At 33.9% G+C, this 21,780-nt stretch overlaps 8 protein-coding genes across 8 annotated transcripts; 5 read left to right on the top strand and 3 right to left on the bottom strand.

Moving 5' to 3' along the window:
* Positions 1 to 2,777: 2,777 nt before the first annotated feature.
* NAEGRDRAFT_46122 (uncharacterized protein) lies at positions 2,778 to 3,848 on the top strand (the record flags this gene model as incomplete). The annotated part of the gene is made up of 1 exon (XM_002681564.1): positions 2,778 to 3,848. One exon carries the CDS (start codon positions 2,778 to 2,780, stop codon positions 3,846 to 3,848), a length of 1,071 nt encoding a protein of 356 aa, XP_002681610.1.
* A 55-nt stretch (positions 3,849 to 3,903) lies between these two features.
* Positions 3,904 to 5,987, bottom strand: NAEGRDRAFT_62936 (F-box domain-containing protein; the record flags this gene model as incomplete). Its single annotated transcript, XM_002681722.1, has 2 exons — positions 3,904 to 4,410; positions 4,455 to 5,987. 2 exons carry the CDS (start codon positions 5,985 to 5,987, stop codon positions 3,904 to 3,906), a joined length of 2,040 nt encoding a protein of 679 aa, XP_002681768.1.
* A 171-nt stretch (positions 5,988 to 6,158) lies between these two features.
* Positions 6,159 to 6,566, top strand: NAEGRDRAFT_62937 (uncharacterized protein; the record flags this gene model as incomplete). The annotated part of the gene is made up of 1 exon (XM_002681565.1): positions 6,159 to 6,566. The coding sequence occupies one exon, from the start codon at positions 6,159 to 6,161 to the stop codon at positions 6,564 to 6,566; it is 408 nt and encodes a 135-aa protein (XP_002681611.1).
* Positions 6,567 to 6,871: 305 nt separating this feature from the next.
* NAEGRDRAFT_78265 (uncharacterized protein) lies at positions 6,872 to 7,336 on the top strand (the record flags this gene model as incomplete). The annotated part of the gene is made up of 1 exon (XM_002681566.1): positions 6,872 to 7,336. One exon carries the CDS (start codon positions 6,872 to 6,874, stop codon positions 7,232 to 7,234), a length of 363 nt encoding a protein of 120 aa, XP_002681612.1. The 3' UTR covers positions 7,235 to 7,336.
* An 11-nt stretch (positions 7,337 to 7,347) lies between these two features.
* NAEGRDRAFT_46124 (uncharacterized protein) lies at positions 7,348 to 9,930 on the bottom strand (the record flags this gene model as incomplete). The annotated part of the gene is made up of 1 exon (XM_002681723.1): positions 7,348 to 9,930. The coding sequence occupies one exon, from the start codon at positions 9,928 to 9,930 to the stop codon at positions 7,348 to 7,350; it is 2,583 nt and encodes an 860-aa protein (XP_002681769.1).
* A 1,120-nt stretch (positions 9,931 to 11,050) lies between these two features.
* On the top strand, positions 11,051 to 12,925 carry NAEGRDRAFT_46125 (uncharacterized protein; the record flags this gene model as incomplete). Its single annotated transcript, XM_002681567.1, has 1 exon — positions 11,051 to 12,925. One exon carries the CDS (start codon positions 11,051 to 11,053, stop codon positions 12,923 to 12,925), a length of 1,875 nt encoding a protein of 624 aa, XP_002681613.1.
* A 103-nt stretch (positions 12,926 to 13,028) lies between these two features.
* On the top strand, positions 13,029 to 13,430 carry NAEGRDRAFT_62941 (uncharacterized protein; the record flags this gene model as incomplete). Its single annotated transcript, XM_002681568.1, has 1 exon — positions 13,029 to 13,430. The coding sequence occupies one exon, from the start codon at positions 13,029 to 13,031 to the stop codon at positions 13,428 to 13,430; it is 402 nt and encodes a 133-aa protein (XP_002681614.1).
* A 721-nt stretch (positions 13,431 to 14,151) lies between these two features.
* NAEGRDRAFT_78266 (tyrosine kinase) lies at positions 14,152 to 21,732 on the bottom strand (the record flags this gene model as incomplete). Its single annotated transcript, XM_002681724.1, has 8 exons — positions 14,152 to 16,800; positions 16,846 to 17,778; positions 17,827 to 17,938; positions 18,010 to 18,104; positions 18,245 to 18,349; positions 18,920 to 19,308; positions 19,359 to 19,403; positions 19,457 to 21,732. The coding sequence occupies 8 exons, from the start codon at positions 21,730 to 21,732 to the stop codon at positions 14,291 to 14,293; spliced, it is 6,465 nt and encodes a 2,154-aa protein (XP_002681770.1). The 3' UTR covers positions 14,152 to 14,290.
* Positions 21,733 to 21,780: the final 48 nt, after the last annotated feature.

The raw sequence follows: 21,780 nt of genomic DNA on the forward strand, positions 1-21,780 counted from the left end.
TACAAAATTGCTTCTCAATTGATGAGTACTGTACATTTTATGCACATGTTTGGGATTTTTCACACCATGTTATGTCCTGAATTGATTTGTATAGCTGATAATGTAGGTTTTTTATTGGAATAATTGATCATTTAATTCGAATTATAGGGTGATATCAAAGTGAAAGATGCCTTTTATTATCATATGGTTGTTTGGATTAATTCATCCCTTCAGACTCCCAATGTCTTCTTGAAGGAAGCTCGAGATTTTGAATTGTTTGTTCCATATTTGGCTCCTGAATTGTTTTCTTTGGCTTGCTATGAGGAGAATTATTTTCAAGATGTAAATAACAAGTGCGATATCTGGTCAATTGGTGTAATTTTATTGGAATTTATTTTAGGTAATAGAATACCATTTCCTACACGTTTAGATACTAAGGATAAAACAAAAGAGGAATGGATTGAGTCGGCAATGAATATTTATTTGGATATTTTTGATTTTGTAGATTATTGTAAATATAGGGAGAATGTAGAAGAAACTGAAACTGAAACTCCAGACGATGCCAAATATAAGAATGCATGGAAGAGAATTCAAAGATTGGACAAATCACTCAGAGATTTATTATTCCACTGTTTGGCATTCAGACCAAGTGAAAGACCTGATATGGATTGGCTCATTGAGCAACCTTATTTCCAAACCATTTCAAAGGAACGATTGGCTCACTACTCGTATAGAATTGCCAAATATCCACACCTGAAGAGTTTGGATGAAAAACCTCTAATTACCAATAAGAAGGAAGTTTCCATCACCTCTGGTACTCTCTCACCACTCCAGGAAAGACAAAACATGTTCAAGCAAAAGTACTTTGATTGGAAAAAGCTCTACGATGGAAAAATTAGTATATTCGATTTGTTTTACAGGAGAATATTTGACATGTCCATTGTACCTCACTTTTTCAGATATAATAAGAATTGTCCAGGTGATAAACTTCACATGAGCTATGCCAGCATCTCACAAGCTCATGTCGATAGTTACCTATTGATTCCAATGAGCTACCTCGAGGAAGCTCTCACTCACATCAAACTCTACAATAATGATGCTCTGGGAATTAGATCTGATACACCCGAAACACCAATCGACTCTCCAACAACAGTGGATGATCGATTGTATCCCTCACTCGTTCACGTCTCTGGTGATATTGGAAAGAAGAGAAGTCTCTACAATAAGGAAAACATTATGAATGGAAATACCAATACTTGGAATAGATTTTCTGCACTCATCACTGAGAAGGATATGAACTTTGCCTATCAGCAAAAGAGAGTTCACACCTTTAGAAAATTACTTCTCAGTTATCCATCGAGTAGGGAGGAGATTATCAGAGAGGCCAAGATTGATATTCCCTCAATTCTTAGAGGAGAAGTTTGGGCTGCCATCTTGGGAGTTGAAGAAGATTTGAAAGCTGAGGATATTTATACTAAAATTCTATTCGAATTACAAAAGCAACCACTCTCAAATGTTACAAAACGACAAATTGGAGTAGATGTGCCCAGATGTCACCAATATAATCCACTTCTCCATTCCAAGATTGGTCATGAAAAATTGAGGAAAGTTCTCGAAGCATGGGTCTATTATCATAAGAATGAAGGACTCGTTTATTGGCAAGGTCTGGATTCATTGTGTGCTCCTCTCCTTGTGTTGAATTTTGACTTTGAAGCAAAGGCATTCTGTTGCCTTAAAGCCCTCGTCAATAAGTATACTCACGATTTTTTCACATCGAGAGCCAACTCAACTGCCATGGAAGAGAGATTGTCAGTATTTAAAAAGTTGCACATGTATCATGATCCAGAGGTTGCCTCTCATTTGCATCACATTTCATTCCTTCCAGAATTGTATGCTATCAGTTGGTTCCTCACACTCTTTGCTCACTCATTGCCAATTGAAAAATTATTCAAATTGTGGGATGCTCTCATTCTTGGAACACCTGAATTACCTGTTTTCATTGCAGTTGCCATTCTCAAACAAATGAGAAATAAGATTCTCGAATCGGATTTCAACAGTGCCATGTATCTATTCCAGAATATTCAAGGTGTTGACATTATTCAAGTATTGGACGATACGAGAAGAATTCAAGAAAAGTCTCCAAGTGGTCTCACCAATCCAAAATTCTTCCAATCCAATCATTCTTTCCGTATCTCAATTGATGATTACAATAGAGAGTGTTTCTATCCGAGAATTACATTGGAAGATTTTGAAAATTCAACACTTTCGTCCATTTCTTTCATTGTGGACATTCGACCAATTGAGGATTACAAACTAGATCACTATCCTTCAGCCAACCACATTTCCACTTTTATTTCCAACGATGAAGAATCACTCAATCTCTCTGCAAACAACCTATTCCAACACAATCTCACTCAACTCACAACTGAACTCAACTTTAAGAAAGGTCTTGCCATCGTTGTAATGGCCCATTTGAATCAAACAGATCAATTACTCCAATTAGAACATGCCTTAATGTTAGAATCGATACCATACGTTTCTATAGTCCTATTACATCCTCCAGAAAGTAGCGAATCATTGTCAACAGAGTACTCTGATCCAATCAGAGAACAAACTCAAAATTCTGAACAAATTGCAATTGTTCAAGAAATTGGAAATTAAATTTACAAAAAAAAATGAAACGATTTCAAGCTAGAAAGTTGGGCGCAATTTTTCCATTTTCTGCTTCTTCTTCTTCCAATAAATTGATAATGAAGAAGGAAATGATGAATAAATTAAATTCAAGTGAGAATTGTGTGATGGCTGCTGTTCCGAAATTAAATAATAATAGTAGTAATTATCATTATCATTATCATCAGCAGTTGCATTGGATGTTTTGGGAATTAAATAGTGTGCAGGGAAGTGTTAGGAATTATGCAAAGAGTTTGAAGAAGAAATCAACAAGTAAAATAATAGTGAATAATCAAAAGTTGATGGAGAAGGAGAGAATAATTGAGGATTCAGTGAATGAGGAGGAAGAATCAGAGGAGGCCAATGTTGCACCATCAGTGATAATGGATGAAAAGACAATGGATGAAGAAGTGGAAAGGAATTCAAAATTGCAAACTCCACCTGGTTTGTATATTATTGCCACTCCGATTGGTAATTTGAATGATATTTCAGAGAGGGCTAAATTTGTGTTATCTCAATCGAATATGATTGCTTGTGAAGATACGAGAACGACAAGGAAATTACTTCATTTTCATTCGTTGATTTCGGATCCTCCTCAGCAATTGATTAGTTTTGTGGAAAATAAGAATGCATCTGAGGTTTATAGTCAATCTAAAAAGCATTTGAGCTTAATTTTGAATCGATTGACTAGCTCAAGTGATGTAGTATCGGTGGTTAGTGAATGTGGAAGTCCTTGTATTTCAGATCCTGGTTGGATTCTAGTTAAGAATTGGTATGTGAAATATTTGAAAATTATATTAATTTTAAATAGTCATGAATTAGGAGTTCCTGTTTATTCAGTACCTGGTCCTAGCTCTATAATTGCAGCATTATCAATTAGTGGTTTCAATAGTAATAGATTTATTTTTGACGGCTTCTTACCAGCCATTCCAAAGAAGAGAAGGAAGTTGTTACAAGAACTTAGGGAAATACAAGGAAATCGTTGTGTTGTATTCTTTGAAAATCCAAACAGAATTAAGCAAACTTTAGCAGATTGTGTTGAAATTTTTGGAGGTGATACACAAATTGCTCTTTGTTTTGAATTAACCAAACTCTTTGAGAGAATTCAAAAGGGAAAACTTTCAACAATTGAACGAGTAATGCGAAATGAAGATATTAAGGGTGAATGTACGATCATTATTGGCAACAATTCAGAATAGTAAACTCTTTATTTACAACAAAAGTCACAATATTTTGAGATTATTCCACACAAGCTCAAGAAATCCAAAGTTTGTACATGGCAGAAACAATATAGAATCCAATACATAAAATTGTTGGGGTTGGAATCAATGGCAAAGTGAATAGTCTATAATTTACACCCATCATTACTTCCAGACCTAACGAACAAATGAAGAGAAAGACTACATTAATCATCAAGGCAATACCAAGCTTTTTCATTTTAGGTCTTTTAGCAGGAGGAGTAAACATGGTACAGAATCGTTTCAGAATAAATCCAAACATTAAACATGTTGCAACGTGCATGATGGCAATTAAAACATGCATACCAATAACAATATATGAAATTGTAGCTGCCAATCCATCCTCATCATCAGGTGAAGCATCTGCTTTTTGGCTGTAGTGAAGTAAAACAAAAGCTCCTCCAATCAGTAAACAGAAAAATAAGTGAAGAGCCGTATTGATAATATTTCTAATAATTAATTGTCTTCTATTTCCTCCCAATGCTGCAGTTAATGTTATTGTTTGAGAAATCCAAGAGACAACCTATTGAAAAAATTAAGCTTGAATATTAAATAATATCAACTTACTGTAATTAGAATGAAAGCAATTAGGAAAGGTGACATTATAAAGGAATAGTTATTTACAATTCTCTTAAAAGCATAGAATTTGATATTCTCAATGCCAGGAGTATCATCCATCAAATATTTGGCAGATAATGGGAATATACAGGAAAGATTAACCATAAAGAAGAATCCAGTCAAGCCAAATATGAAAATTAATCCAATAAGGATGACCAATACTCCTTGAACAGTTTGTCTTGATTTGAGTTTAAATCTCAAATAGGCCTTTGTAAATTGTTGAAATAATACAATAATACCACAAAACAGTGGTGGATATAAAAATGCAAAAGGTAATATCCAGTATCCATCGATTGCGTTAGGATCGTCCATTGATACGGAAAACATGTCGAAATTCATTTTGATTAGTTGTAATATGAGACAGAGAGTGGCAGAGGCTGTGGAAATTGGCACTCCCAAAAAGAATGTGAAATAATATTGAGTATTGTGACACATTTCATACATGTTTTCCAATTTTTCTCTTCCCTTGTTATGAGTTTCTAATTGTTTGGTTGCTGTTGAAACAAAATTGTTCAATTTTTGGAAGCAAAGCTTGTAGAATGAGCAAATATATGGTGCATGTAAAAGAGTGTAAAACTCTCTTTCATATCTATTAATTTCACTTGTACCAATACTACTAACTGCCTTATCTCCCAAAATATTCCTCAAATTATAGTGATTTTGTTTGAATTTATCCTCCAACTCTTCCTCAATTTCTCCCTCGATTCTAATTTTAATTTCCTTTCTCTTTTCATCCTCAACCTCACCCTCAAATCTTGTACTATCATTATTATTAGGATTTGGATCAAAGAGTGGAATGTAAAATCTACTCTGAAGGGATTCTAATAAATTCTCCTTTTTATCAATCTCTGGTAAGTATTTCGAACCTTGGAATGAGGAAAAGATGAATTTGGAATGTTTTGATGGAAACAATTGTTTAAGAAAGAATTTCTCCCACAAAATATTCTGTTGAGAGAGGAATAGCCACTCCTTTGAGACTTGAGAAATGGACATGATCAGAGATTCATAAGGCAAGAATGAAAATACAATAAGGAGAACATCTCTAGGTATTTGCTCCCATTGAGAAGGTACACTATATTCAGAAGTTCTATCAGGATTTACATTGAATCCATAAATTGAGTACAAGACATGATGATTGAAAACACCAATAGCTCTCGAAGAAGAAACTTGTGTTGCCTCATCATCATTTGTTTCCAATAATTCATCCATTTCATCACTTGATAATTGTTCATCAAAGGCATTACCACGAGGAGAAGTCATCATTCTCTTTCCCGATATCAATTCAATCAAACCGTTAAATACATTTCCCAAACTAAATTCTCCATTGTTATTAGCAATACTACGATTGTTGTTATGATTACTACTGTGGTGACGAGTGTTGCTTCTATGTACAATTAGATTTGTCGTTCCGTCATCGTTTAATTGTTCCTCTTCTTCGGCATGGTGGTGCTGATCATCATTGCCCAAAGAACGTAAAGACATTTTTTGATTTTTAATAAATTGTAAGGTTTTCGTTTTGTTCTGTTATTGTGTTCCTTCTAAAATAGAGTTCTAATTCTTGTTTTTTATTGTTGTTCTAATAAGCAATCTTAATTTTAATAGTTTAAATAACAAATATTTGTAACAAGTTAAAAAAACAGATATCTTTAGAACATGACTGATTCTCTTCCTCCAATTCCTTCCTTGAATTTTGTTTATCATCTCGTATCGGAGAGTGCCTATTTGAAAGATGTACAAGAACACAACGGTCAATATTTCAATGGTGATAAGAGGGATGGCTTTCTTCACATGTCCATTGCTTCCGAAGTTGAAAAGAGTTGCAAATTGTATATGCACTCTGTAAAGGATTTGATAATATTAAAGATTGATATCAAGAGTTTGGAAGCTAGAGTTTCAAGTTCAACTGTTGTTGAGAAGATTGCCTACGATTGGGTTCCTGCAAGAAGTAATTATTTTCCTCATCTCTATGGATTATTACCAGTCGAGTGTATTGTAGATAGAATTTCCGTGCCAGTCGTTCAAGATGAACACTCTTTTGATGGTATTCACTTGGATAATTAAACTCTTCTATTGTTCAAAAAGCTTTTGAAAAATTCTTTCGTCAGGAGTATTTAATTCTACCATCAAAATATTGTCGGCAAAATTTCATATTAATAATATTCCATCTTTAAATCTTCATCTTTTAGTTAATATTTTCTACATATTCTTATTGTTGTTGTGTGTTTTGTTTTATTGGAGAGTGAATTCTATCATCTTTATTCAACTTAGAAAGGCGCCTTTTATGTGCTTTGTAACAGTGGTGGTTGACTCTGCCCATATTTGCCTATTTTTGGGGCCATACAATTTTGTTTTAATTAAATAAAAAAATGTTGAACAGATTCGCTAAGAAGACTGCCCAAAGCGTTATTCAAACTTCTTCTAACACTTCTAGATCCCTCCACACAAATCCAGTCTATGACTACAAGGGTGCTTGGAAGACATACAAGGGTGCTAAGATGCAAGCTTTCGCTTTAGGTCTTGTTGCTTGTGTTCTTGGTCCTCTCTGGGTCTGGAAGGCTGAACACGACGATATTAGAACCGTCTACGTTTTCGATGGTAAACCAGTTTTCGCCAAGTTGAGACCAAAGTTGTACGCTTGGAAGAGTGATTGTCTCGATTGTGGTCTCTTCGATAAGGACTGTGCTGCTATGTGTAAGCAAATTCAAGATGCCAAGAAGAAGGGTCTCTAAATTAAAATATTATCATCATCATCCGAATGAAATAACATTTTTTAAAATTGTAACTTTAAATTAGGGATTTTTAAATTAAAGGCGCCACTATTAGGTTTTTTGAAAAGACAATTTTATTGTAAATTTAAAACCATTCTCTTCTTATCTGCCTTCTTTCTTCTATCGTGATTAGCACTTTTGGCCTTGTTTTCTCCTTTTTGTTTGAAGTTATTGTTGTTTCCGCCACGTTGTTGTTCATTTGGTGAGGAAGTAGTATCACTGTTGTTATCTTGACTAGTTGTAGCACTGTTGGTAACAACCTTGTTAGTGGCAGTAGCAGTTGGTTGTTTGCTTACTTGCTTCGAGGCATCATTTGAACCTTGGTTGGATGTATCTGCAGATTGTTGTTTGGATTGTTGATGAGTGCTCACTTGATGATAGCCTCCACCTCTCTTTCCTCTATTAGCTGTTGATCCTCCTCTGTTGTTATTGTTGTTTTGATTTCTTTGAGGTTTGGAATTGGATTCGATACCAGCAGCGTTAGCATTATTTGAGGAGGATTGAGAAGTATTTGGAGTTGAGGCAGATTGATTATTGTTGTTTGATTGTTGTTGGTGATGTTTGTTTCTATTTGGATTACCTTGTTGCTTATTGCCTTGTTGCTGCTTATTCTCTTGTTGTTGCTGTTGTTGTTGAGGAGGCTTATTCTCTATTGTTTGTGGCTTTTCTTCACCATGGTGGTGTTGATGATTTGGATTACTATTGTAAGCCTTTGGAACCTTAATCTTGTTAAAGTTTTCGTCTTCATGTTCACCTTCAGTTGTGACAGCCATCACACTATCATATGAATCATCATATTCATCATCGTAGGCATATTCGAGGAGAATACGTTGCTTGATAGTTTCGTCTGTTTCATTAAAGTTGGTTCTATTGTCCTTCTTTTTACCAATTCTGACCGATGCGAAAAAGTCAGTATCCATCCAGACAGTTGGTGAAACAATTGGTGAGGCAGGTTCGTAAGAGGATGATGATGATCCACTTGTTGAGCCAGTATTGAGAAGAGATGAAGGTGGCTTACTTCCAGTATTTGTTGGAGCCTTATAGGATTTGAGTGACAATTTGTTGTCCATCTTCTTCAAGTGCAATGGCAATTGATTATCCATGAGGGCATTTGTAGTGTTGGTAATATCATTATTGAAATGATCGAGACATGCTTGTAAGAATCCATTTCCATAATCTGGGAAGAATGATTTGAGTTGTTTGAGCATTTCTGTTAGAGCTGGTTCATCTTCACTGTTGGTTGATCCCTCTGTTTGAGCATTTTCAGATAATTTAGTGAAAATAGTTGTTGAAATATTATAGACAGAAGAGACACTACTCAGTAAAGCATTTCCCAAAATAACTTGTTCTAACCACTTTCCTAAACCATATAACTTGTCATATTGATAGATTACATAGTTGAATTTAGTTTGATCCTTAGCTTGGAATTTGAAAAATCCTTGTAAAATGTCCAATAATTCCAAAACAATTCCTGTTGCTTGTCTTGTAAGTTGCTTGTCAAGAGTAAATTTACACAAGAGTTCGAGTTTAGATTTTGGAATTTGTTCCTTCTTGAATGATGATTCAAAATATCTAGTGTACAATGTTTCCATATGACTTGTTGTTGATCTATTTGAATGAGTTTCTCCAGTAATTAAATCTTCAATATTTCTCATATAGTATTCTCTAAACAAAACATGAAGAATAGAAACAATATTAAGTTTGACTTGTCTGCATACAAATCTATAATCAGGGTCATCACCAATAATACTCAAAAGTTGGGGTATAATCTTATCGTGACATTCCATCAAAAGATTAGGGAATTGATAATTGACAGGAGTTTTGGTTTCTCTAGTGTCAACCATGAAAGCATAGGACGCCAGTGGGAAAACATCAAGGAGGGATCTTATGGTAAATGTAGAATCGTATAAATAGTAAATTAACTTTCTAATTTGATGACAATCAGATTTTGAGTTTGAAGTCACCTTGTTTGAGGCATCAAACAAATCTCTCCACGTAACACAAATACTATTCAAAACATGTTCATTGAGTTCGTGCATATAATTTGGTGAAGAGAGGAAAATTCTGGAAAGTAACTCGGTGGTAAGCATTGAATTAGGATATCCATAAAGTGAAGAGAGATCAAATATTTTACCAACATCTAGTAAATGCTTTTCACAAATGACAAACCCAGCATCTAACCATTCTTCACGATTTACATTATTCAAGTCTGTTGGATGTGAAATGTCAATATTTCCCTTTCCATGTAAATTAAAGTTCATAAATAATCTATAGTAAATCATGAAGAGACGTCTATATATTTTGATTTCCTCACGTTGTTCATTCCTTGGACAATTTTCATTGATTTGATTAAATCCAATATCAAAAGGTCTCGGAAACAATCTAAATACACTTTCTAAGCTTCTCTTGAGAGAGGTATCATTCAACATGAGCACCCAAAAATCATGATCATTACAAGTTAACAATTTATGATAATCTCTATTCAAAATTTTTAAACATTCAATTCTAGTTATTCTCTTATCAGATGCCAACAATGGATTTAAACGATCCATGAACGGAATCATTTCCAATCCTTGTCCCTTTCCTAAAGAATAATAATTCTCTAGCCTAGTATGTAATTGAGTAAAGGATTGAACATCAATGGGAGTATTGTTCATTTTGTGTGTGATGATGAATTTTTTCAAATTTTTTGTTTTATTTTTAAAAATATTAAATAATCAAATTGCTGATGGTGATGAGCAAAAACTTCAAGGCAACAATTTCGGGAATGAACTCAAGTACGATATTGAACAGAATAATTGTTTCCTTGATGGTGTGAAGAAAAAGATAATGTTTAATTTGAGACTAATTTTGAAATGTTTAGCAACCTACAATATAATCCTAAATTCTATTTAATAATCTGTAGTGAGAGAACAATTGTAAAGATTGAGTTTCCATGGAAACAAATTTCAAGAACAATCATCAGCTGATGAATGAGATTGGAATTTCTCCTCATATACGGAAACAAAAAGGAAAACTTTTACCATCATGTATGGTCATTTCCCAATACTTATTATTATCCAAGTTACCCACCAACGAACAACACCTACGACACTATCTTGTTACAAAATAGAAACCACTTCCTCTCCAACACGACTATTTTCAATTCCTTAATATCCTTTTCATCAACATTCTCTGTGAGGAAAGTCCACGCATATGGAACACCTCTCTTATTGGAAAGTATTCAAAATGAAATTGAGTTAAATTTCATGAAGTATGAAGGTAACCCGATCGTGATTGTTTAGATAGTGCTTCCTCCTCTAGTACCCTATCAAGTCACAAATCAACATACAAATGTTGTAGTCTGTGGGATTCTCTTTTCAAAAAAAAGTAACAATCATTATCGTTGTCTAGTTGACTTGAATTGTTATTAGTTGATACAAAATGTTTAGAAAGGGATTTCTGTTACTGCTAATTCTTTCACTGTTGGTGATAGCTGGTTTTTACACACAGTCAACTGTGGCGACTCTAGTTAACTCAAATACTTATCCAAGTGCAAATGTAATTTCTACGAGTGATGGGTTTAAAATGTATTGGAGATTATTGGCAGGAAATGGCACCAATTCCATTATTGAAATTGCAATCATTGCTACTGGATGTGCCAGTGGATGGGTTGGTTTAGGAATAGATCACGACGTTTCGAGTGGTATGTCAAATGTTGATACAGTGATGGCAAGGTTTGTACGAAATATTTCACATTATTTATAATTTGATGATGAAACTTTTATTATCCGTATGATGATGATGTTTAGATATACTGGATCAATTGATATCAAAGATATGTACTTGGCTACAAATTCACGATCAGCTCCTATTCAAGATACTATTGACAATTTGATTTTCAAAGATGGTGGAGTGAGTGGAAGTGATCTTCATGTGATTTTCAGAAGATACTTGAATACTGGAGATAGTTCAAGAGACAAAATTATTAGAAACGAAACTATGAGGTTCAGTTATGCCTACTCTTTATCTTCCAATGATTTCCAATCATATCACGATAAGACTGGAAAGTTCACGACCAATTTGCTCTTGATTGCTACAAATTCATCAAGTGGAGGCACCACAACAGGCACTACAAATAATCTCTATAATTTCCATCTGATTGTTACGGGAATCATGTTTGTGATTGTACTTTCATTGGGCATTGTCTTTACATTTATTCCAGTTTTGGTTAAACCAAATCTACTGACAGATTTGATTTTATATAGAAGATTTTGCAAAGTTTCGACAAACAAATACTTGGGAGGAATGATTAATTCATTGGCTGACTTGACCATTGGAGAAGTTTTAATCGTGTCATCATATTGGCTCATTCTAGCTGCTTGGGCAGTTTATGGAGGTATTTCGGCAAGCTCATTCCCAGCTGGAAGAGCTTTTGCTTATGTGAATGTTTGGAATTTTAGTTTGATACTATTCCCTTTGAGTAGATATTCAGTTTTACTTGCCCTGTTCGGTATTTCATTTGAGAGAGCTATCAAATTCCACAAATGGTTGGGAAGATCAACTCACTTCTTTGTTACTGTTCACTTCCTTGCCATGTTGATTGAAAATGCAATGATCAATAATGCTGCCTATTTGTGGTCAATGTCAACAATTAATTATCCTCTCTTGGGTTTTATTTCTTGGATTTTATTGAGTATTCTAGTGATGGGAACTTTTGAGCCAATTAGAAGAAAGTTGTGGGAACTTTTCTATGGTTCACATATTATTCTTGCTGTTCTAGTGATTGGATTATCCATTGCACACGGTAGAGGATGGATTACATTACTCCCTTATATGGCTGCAAGTATTCTCTTGTATTTGATTGATTTGCTATTCAGATGGGTATTTGGCTTTGGAATTCCAACAAAGGTTGTTGGTATTAGTTATAATGAGGATTGTAGTGTAACAACCGTTACTTTCCAGAAGAGATTTTTGACCTTCCTTAATATTGGAGGAAAACCTGGAAAGGGTTCATTTATTTTTGTTTATTTGCCTTCAGTTTCTCCTTTCGAATATCATCCATTTACTGTGAGTAGTTACAAGGAATTGGATAAGAAGGGAACCTATGAATTTACATGCCATGTCAAGAATCATCATGGTAAGGGTTATGGAAACAAGTTGGCCAATCTTGCCAAATCCAATCCAGATGTTAGTCGTCTATTTGCCAGAGTTGAGGGAGCATTTGGAAATCTCTCCATTCCTATTCAACATTATCAAACCGTCATCTTAATTAGTGGTGGTATTGGTATTACATTTGTTCATTCACTCCTCGATGGTCTAGTTCAGAGAGGAGAAGACAAGTCAAAGAAGATTCACTTGTGGTGGTCATTCAGACATCCCTCAATGTTGGATTTATTCCCAACGATTAAGAATAATTCATCTATCGAAAAGGAACTTTTCCTCACTGGAAAGGACACTGAGATGGGTTCTCATTCTCACAGTGACATTAAAATGTCAAGAATGGACGTTAAACAATTACTGGAAAAGGTGAAGAGTAATACCAATGATTCCTATGTTGGAGTATTCGTCTGTGGACCAACTCAATTAATTTCCACTGTACAAAATGCAATTTTCGATGTGAATGGTGGAGGTACTAGATTCCATCTCCACAAGGAAGTATTTGAATTTTAATAAATTCATGAAATATTCTACTAAAACTCCCTCAATCAGAAATATATTAACAAACAGCCATTCAGAGCTATAGCTCTCTTCAATATTTTCCAACCTTAAAAAAATGAAACTCTATGATCTACCAACGGAATTGTTGCAAGAAATTTTCAGTTTTCTCTTTAATTTGAGGGAGAGCAAGAAGACTCTCTATAATTCGCTTATTGAGGCAAGACAGTCGCTTCAACAAATTTGTCAAATGCAACAAGTTTGTACTACTTTTCGATCATCGGAGGAAATTATTGAATTATTTAATGATTTAATGTGGAGTTTATTCTGCAAGAGTTTTCCCTCTGCACTGATCGAAAATCTAGTCGAATTGTGTGGTGATGAATTTGAGGAGGAAATTCTAGAGCCAATTCGGAAGAAACATTTGATGAGGAAATACATTACTGGATTGATGAGAAAAATTGGAAAATTATCTTCATCAAGCGATAATTTAAAAGTATTATTTCTTGGTAAATATTAAATTATATAATATTTCAATTTTTATTAAAAATTTGGAAATTTATTTAGGAAATGGAAAGACAACTTTATTGAAAAAGCTATCAGGTGGCAGATTTAAATCAATTGTAGGGTCCATTAAGAAAAAGATTAATCAAATTGGAAACGTTTCATTTGTATGCATGGAACCAACTAATGAGACAACTTGTTTCCGTCTCATTTCCACCATGGAAAATAGATTTGATTGTTTTGTGATTGTAAATTATCCAGTGGATAATCGTGTGGGTAGTAATATAGTGCTACAATATCCTATGGATTTTAAAGATATTTCTGTATCAGTTGACTTTCCAATAGTTATTGTAATGAAGAATTGTTTTGTTTTGGGAGTGAGAAGTTTATTTTCTGATTTCAAGAATGTATCAATTATTGTAACTGAAGATGATGAAAGTGAGTTTTCAACAGGTAAAATTTTAGAGGAGGTTTATTTCAGAACATTCAAAACTAAACAGAATTTGCTGGATATTCTAATAGAGGAGGCAAAAAGTTTACAAAAATATGATTGAAATTATTGCAAATTTCTCATCAATTTTCCAACAAAAATTCAACTCTCATTAAGAAAGCAGTTTATTGTGGGCCAATAATTGAGATAGGATTTGTGTAAAGTTGGGTCTATTGGATGGCTCTTGGTATCATGATTACTTTCAACCAACAAGCTGCACAAGGCCCAGCAACATTCTAAAAAGGCTAGAGCAATTCAGTTTATTTAATATTCCAAAATTATTCGCTAAAAAATGAGTTTTAAACAAGCTTCTATTATTTAACTCAATTTTTCTAAAGTCTCCCATAATAACATTTCATACACAAATCAAAAGTATATAATAGAATTTAGTAATTTCTATTTGCAATCATTTGTTTGAGAATTTCCTTCTTGCTCAAATTGGTCGTTGGCTTTAACCAAGACATGTTATCATAATTTTTCTTCAAAAAGCTTGACAAGACACTTCTACTTGGGAATAAATCTTTCAAATACATAATGGAAGCAATTTCGTATGGAGTAAGACCAAAGGCATTAATTGCATTAACATCAGCTCCATACTTTGTGACCAAAAGTTTGGCAAGTCCAATATTTGATGGATCCAAACAGGCAAGATGTAATGGAGTCATTAAACGGAGTGTTGGAATATTGATAAGCTTTGGTTGTTTGTCGAGAACTGCTGTTATGATTTCTGTAGGTATACCAGTACGTTGGCTGGCCAAAATTGTGAGGCAAGTATATCCATTATCATCTCTGTACAAGAGATCTTCAGGTGACATATTTTCAATCAAGGTAAGGACGAATGGAACTGATCTCACCATGCTTGCCATCAATAAATTCAAAATGCTTGTCTCAATAATTCTTGGAGATTCAAATAACATAGCCTTTTGATCAAGTTCAAATGCTGGAACAGTTTGATTTAAATCAGAGATTTGACCATTGTAAATCATTTGAACGAGAGTAGCTTGTCTATTAAATTTGACTTCATCAGTAGAATCCAAAAAGTTGCAATAAGTTTTGGAGAAATCTTCTGAATATGGATCAGGGGTAGATTTGGCGGATTGCATGTAAGTGATTCCTCCAAATACTTCTCTGAACTTTCCTAAACAAGTACACAAAGTTACAAGATTATCGATCAGTCTGATATCATCATAGCTTGAAGTTAACATGGCAATAAGCTTGTCGGTAGTGATTTGAACCTTTTGCTTTTCATAATCAGGATGTGACTTTGGTTTAGTAAAGTATCTAAAGAAGACTTGCAAGGCTCTAACTTTTTGATCTGTAGAAAGCTCTTCTGTGCAGTTTGAGTCAGCTTCCACTTTCTTCAAGGTTTCTTCCAAATTATCAAGGCCTTGGAAATCTGAAATTTGAGACAGACTCTGTGCTAATAGTTCAATTGATCCATTTTCATAGAATAATTTGGCCATATAAAGATCTAAAAGGATGGTCTTGTCAAGATAGTATCCATTGATCTTACTACATTTACCAACCATGACTGAGAACATGAACTCTTCAAAGACGTGAGGATTCTTGAAGATATTCATACCAAAGTATAACAAGACGTGACACCAGTGGAAGCTACCATCATAAATGATAGAATCTGGGTGGAGAAGGCTTTCTTCAGACTTGTTGTTATGATAGATGAGATATTCTTCAATAACTCTCTTTTCTTCTATGTGTTCGTAGTTGTAGGTATCTATAGCAGAATAAGGAATTTTGGATTTGATGCAATAATCAATAATTTCCTTCTTCTTAATGATGGATAATCCAGGGGATTGGGTCAATAATTGATTGATCAATGGTAGGAATTCTAATCTTTGTTCAGTCATTGCAGTTATTGGTCCTATCAAGTCCTTGTCAAGTTGGGCAACAAGAATGGCTCTGATAACCAATCTCTTTTCGTCTTCTCTATCGAGCATTGGACGAACAGTTAGAGCACCAGTAATATCGGCAGGGGTTTCTTGATTATCATCGTCATTATTTGTAAAGCCATCTTTTAAAGTATCTACTACCTTTTGAGGTTTACCTTCAAATAAGAAATAGAACTTGTCATAAAACTTCTTCAAAACATCCTTGGCTGACTCAATATCAGCTGTTGTACTGGTATAAACGTTGGTCATCTGGGTATTGGAATCTGAATTTTCTCTTGTTTTTCCCAAAAAACTGATTTCCTTCATATTTGGGAAGAGTGTAGCAAGATATCCAATTTCAGTACCAAGAGAATATACATAATCACCATATGGGGCTAACTTGACCTTTTTAACATTGTTAGCAAAGCAGGATCTGAGGAGATTCTTACTAACACTATCAAATTCTTGCAACTCTTCGAAATCGAAATATGATTTAATGGCCAAAGGATCCTTTGAAAGCCCATCAAGTTTTCCAGCATTAGGATAGAAGGATCTATCATTTGAGAAAACAAATGAAAGATTATCGAGTACAAAGTTAACAAAGGTAATCTCCTCAATATGACTACCACATACAGTACCTTTAACCAAGCTAGGATCAACAATCTTTGGAATTGTCTTACCATTCTCCAACAAGATATGTAACAATATATTGTTCAAGAAGTTATAACTTTGGAAATTGATTAAGCTGATGGACTTGAATAACTTGTAAGTTTCCTCATGCCATTCACTGAACAGATCAGGAAGGGCTTTCCTAAGGGACAAACGAACCAAAGCGCAAAGATAAGTTTCGTATGTGTAAACAGGAGAGTATGCTAGAGTGTGAGGAGTCAAAATAAACTCGTGATTCATTCTTGGAATACCCTCTGGGAAGTATTTTTTGTAAAGTTCAGATGGTTCCATATTGTCAAAGTTATCATTCAACAAATCCAACCCAATTTCTGTAGTGTCAACTGTTAATGGTAGTTTAGATTATGATAGCGACTTAAAATACTTACGTTCTAGAACTATATCGGCTCCTTTTGGACGTTTTTTGATCTTGTCCTTCTTGCTTGATTGGGTGACCAGACGTGAAAAGTTGGAAATCATATAATTATTATTCATAGTTTGTTGATTGAGTTCATCAACTAAATCTGCTTCAGTAGTTTCTTCATCTTGTGCTTCTTCATCTTGACTTTCTTTTTTGTCAACTTGAAGGAAAGTATCCTCTTCTACATCAACTTCAAGCGTTTCTTCTTTTTCTAACTTTTCGTCAGTTTTAGCTTCCTTCTTGGTTTCTTCATCAACTTCAATATCTAAATCATCCACGTTATTGTTATAATAATTGAGTCTATAGGATGGAATAGAACCTCCAATGGTAAAAGTTCCAGTTTCGGTATCTGTTTTCAAAAGGAACATTTCACTCCAATTGGATTTCAAGCATCCATAAACCTTTGGGCAATTTTTGTAGATGCCTTCATCTTCAAAGTGATCCAACTTTTTGGAGTGGTACCTCTTTTTAGCATTGATAAAACAGAGCAAGTGAGCATATTTTGACAAGAAGAGGTCAATATTATTTTCTGGTTCAAATGCATTAGTTCTTGGTGAATAGAAACGAATGAAAATGGAAGCAATATTCAAAGAATCGCATTCATTCATTAAATATTCTTGCATTCTTGTGTTAAATGTCTTTGAAATTGCACGATACTTGTGATATGTTACAAATACTGAATCAATGGTTTCAGTACAAAAGTTATTTGGAGTATTGGAAAAATACTTTTTAAACTGGAATATGGTACTAGATTCTCTTTCGAATGGAAGTTTGCTAGATGTTGGAATCATGGTAATAATATGGAATTTCAACTCGAAATCAAAATGTTCTCTAATAAGTTCACATAATTCTTCCAATTTCTCAGATGACTCATCAGCGCTTTTTTCAACAATAGTTTTTTCTATTAATTCAATTATTAATCATTGTAGTTCATAAAGAGATAACAAACCTTCACTCTTCTTTCTATCTGCATCAGTCCAGATCTTACTCAAAGGTGTCATTTTCTCACCTTCAGCAGCTTCAAAATCAACAGAGGATGAATAAACCTTCGGATCAAGATTCTACAACCATCATCAGTTGTGTGATATTAAATTTGATCAAAATTATTACAAAATCACAAGGAAAAACAAACCTCAACTTTTGGAAATTTAGCCATTCCATTATTCCAATAGGCTTGGGCATAATTAGTATATTTTGATTTATCCTTGTGATATTGTGGAATTGTTTCTATATTATGATCATTTAATAATATTCATATATTAACAACATAATAACATGATCGGATGGAATGATAGGAATCACACATTAATATGTTCATATATAATAATCTTCATTAGCAATCTAACAACACATTCAAAAAAACAAACCTTTGATCGGGGTTAAAATAGCCTCTCCCACACGATCATGAATCATCTCCAACAAATTACTAGCACTGGTAATATCCAACCCGAAAGGACCGTTCATTCTTCTCCCTCTTGATGATTTGGATTTTTTTATGTTTTGATTTTGTGAAGGAAATTGGCACCATGTTCGATCAATGTTCCATAAAACGCATTACAATGGGATGTTGTGACGTAATTATCATGATTATCTTGGTGTTTATTGGGAGTTTCATTTTCTTTTGAATTTTCTCTTGAGATAATCAAAATATTGTGCTCAACACTCAAAAAAAAGACATCTTTCATTATAAGAATTTCATCCTAAGGCTTATTGCCATTGGATCAATGACATTAGTTATGAAGGATCCAAATATACAAGTGAATAAAGCAATTAACATCATTAGGGTATTGTATTGTAAATAAAATCAAATTTCTCATCAATTTTCCAACAAAAATTCAACTCTCATTAAGACAGCAGTTCATTGATGGTCAATAATTGAGATAGGATTTGTGTAAAGTTGGGTCTATTGGATGGCTCTTGGTCCCATGTTTGCTTCATCAATTCAATAAAGAACTCGACTGATTTGAGCAGTTTTTCATTTGGTCCATCGGTTGTGAAATAGTTTCTATCTGAATCCCTCATAAAACTATTCATCCACTCACTCAATTGAATTCGTGTTGTAAAAGGAATTTTAGGTCGAAGTCCATCATTAGAAACCTTGAAAATAATATTAAAAGCATTGACTCTCTCATTTTCTAATGGAGGAGAGAAATAATGAATCTTTCTCGATTCCTCATTTAAAAATGGATTTTCCTCAAAGAATAATTCAAACATTACAATTGCAAATGAATAGACATCAATCTTATGCAAGAGATCACTCTGTTTTTTCATGTCAGAGTTAATCATTTCTGGACTCATATAGAGCAAAGTTCCGACTGTAGCAGTGTAGAGAGAATGTCTTGATCCATTATTAATGGTTTTTGAAAGTCCAAAATCACAAACTTTTGCCTTTCCAGAAGAATTGATGAGAATATTTGCAGGTTTTAAATCTCTAATTTTCAGAGTTGGTTAATAAATATATTTTAGGAACTATAAACTTACCTGTGAATAATTACTGGATTGAGTCCGTGTAGATATTTCATTCCACTATTTGTCGTTCCATTAATTATATTAGAATCCATCAAAAATTTGAAACATACCTTGCGACATCAATGAGAATTCTTAATTTTTGTTTAAAGGAAATATTCTCCCTTCCACACTTTGACTCGTAGATAATTTTGTCAAGACTTCCCTTGTCCATATATTCAACAACCATGAATTTCTTAGTCTCTGTTATGCAAATTCCATAAAAGGACACAATGTGAGGATTTCTCAAGTTGACCAAAAGTGCAACTTCTTTTTCAAATTCTTCCTCATCTGTATTTTCTGAATTTTGATGAAATGATTTGACAGCAACATCTGTAGAGACATTCCATTTAGCTAAATACACTGATCCAAATCCGCCTTCAGCAATCTTTTTGCTAAATGTTAAATCCTCAGAATTAATAATAAATTTGGAAATTTTCTTGAGCTTGGTTCTTGGAGTGTTATTTACAGAAAAGTCAGCACTCAGAGACATGGAATCTCTTGTATGGACCTCCTCTCCATATGATTGAAATGGACTCTCAAGAAGCTTACGTCCAATATCTTCATCAGCTTGTTCTCTCTTGGTCAATATCGAAACTCTCGCTCTCATGTACGAAATTTTCTTTACAATCTTTGAGAACAAAAATCCAAAGACACCACCCACTATTACTGCAATTAATAATCCTAAAATTGATAAGCTCACTACCATTGCTGTTGGAAAACTCTTCACACATTCACTCTCTCCAAGTTCATATCCACTCGGACAATCTCTAAATACCAAATCAATCGATAGACTTTCTGTAATTAGTGAAAGTGTAAGACTATTTCTGTGAGGAATATCGCGAAAACGTTTTCTTATTTGCAGTCCAATGCCATTAGGAAGGGCAAATTTCGTAATTTCAAAATCATAAAAGAAATCAAATATTTGAATTCTCTCTTGCATGAGTGCAAATTCGTTTCCCAAAACATCGGCCATTTGTAAAAATTTTAAATCCATTCTCTGTCCAAAGAAAACTTGAATGCTCTTTGGGTTTTTCACGACACTACTAATTTTACCATCAATGTCAAAAAAAGTAATTTCGAAATCTAAGATTGATTTGATGGGGCTTGCAAAGCTATTTCCATAAACCGATGCCTGATTGCCATGTATGGTAATATTATTGAGAAAGTTCAAAGTGTCAACATGGGATGTGACAAATAAGCCAGCTCCAGCAAAGGATGCAATATTATCTATGATAGTGGTATTCTCAACATGGAAAGAAGTTGAGAAATAAAAACCACCTCCACCCCAAGTAGCTCTGTTTCCACTAATAACAGTTGATCCCAAGAAACCAAGTTGTTTCACTGAAAATGCGCCGCCAGTTCCTTTGCAATCTACGAACTCTGTTGAAATTGTACTATTACTCATTGAATCCAACGAGTTCTCTATAAATATACATTCATTAATTATTAGGCCACTCACATATTCTGTGCCACCACGATAGAAGAGAGCTCCTCCTGATACACTTGCCCTATTTTTCTCCAAGAGGCACTTGTGAATGCCTCCTACTCCTATATTATTAAAATAAAGAGCTCCTCCACTTCCACCAATTGCCTTATTAGCAATAAAAGAAGAGCTCACAATATCCAAGATTTGGATTCCAGTCCCAGATATGGCTCCGCCATTGGTTGTTTTACCATTATTGATAAAAGTAGATGATCCACAAGATAACGACTTTACATTTTCTACAAATATTGCACTACATCCATTATCTTTGAAATTACTATTTAACAATTCGACACTGGAAGCATGACTAATATGAATCAAGCTTTTTTGTCCAACTCCACAACGATTTTCTACCATTTCTAAATCTTTCAATGAAATAGATGATGAATATCGAATAGTAAATGCATTTCCTCCCATATCTTTCACTTTCAATCCCTTCAAATTAACAGTAAAAACAATTTCTAAATCAAATACGAAATAATCTGTAGAAACGGCATGTTCAGAAAAGCCAATATATGAATCAATAAAGTTAAATTGTTGAATGGATCTCAAATTCATTTTCCAATGCAATCCAATAGAAAATTCAACTCGGGACATGTTAAATAATTGGACGTTATTGATATCAAACTTGTTGTGTGCTTCCACAACCATTGATGTATTTACAATCTCTACAATGTCAGCCGATTCAATCGTTAATCCTACATAAATTAATTGGGAATTGTGAATATGAACAGTAATTGAAGCATAAACCTCCACATCCGAAAGAACTGAATTTGACACACTGAGTGCAAAAGTTGGATTGACCAAACAATTCTTCACTCTAGAATTTTGAATTTTGTAAAAAGGAGCTTGAACAAAATTCATTTCCACATTCTCCAATCCAACATTATATAAATTACTCAATATCAATTC

This window comes from Naegleria gruberi (assembly GCF_000004985.1).
Source record: "Naegleria gruberi genomic scaffold NAEGRscaffold_5, whole genome shotgun sequence".
Taxonomy (NCBI): domain Eukaryota; phylum Heterolobosea; class Eutetramitea; order Acrasida; family Naegleriidae; genus Naegleria; species Naegleria gruberi.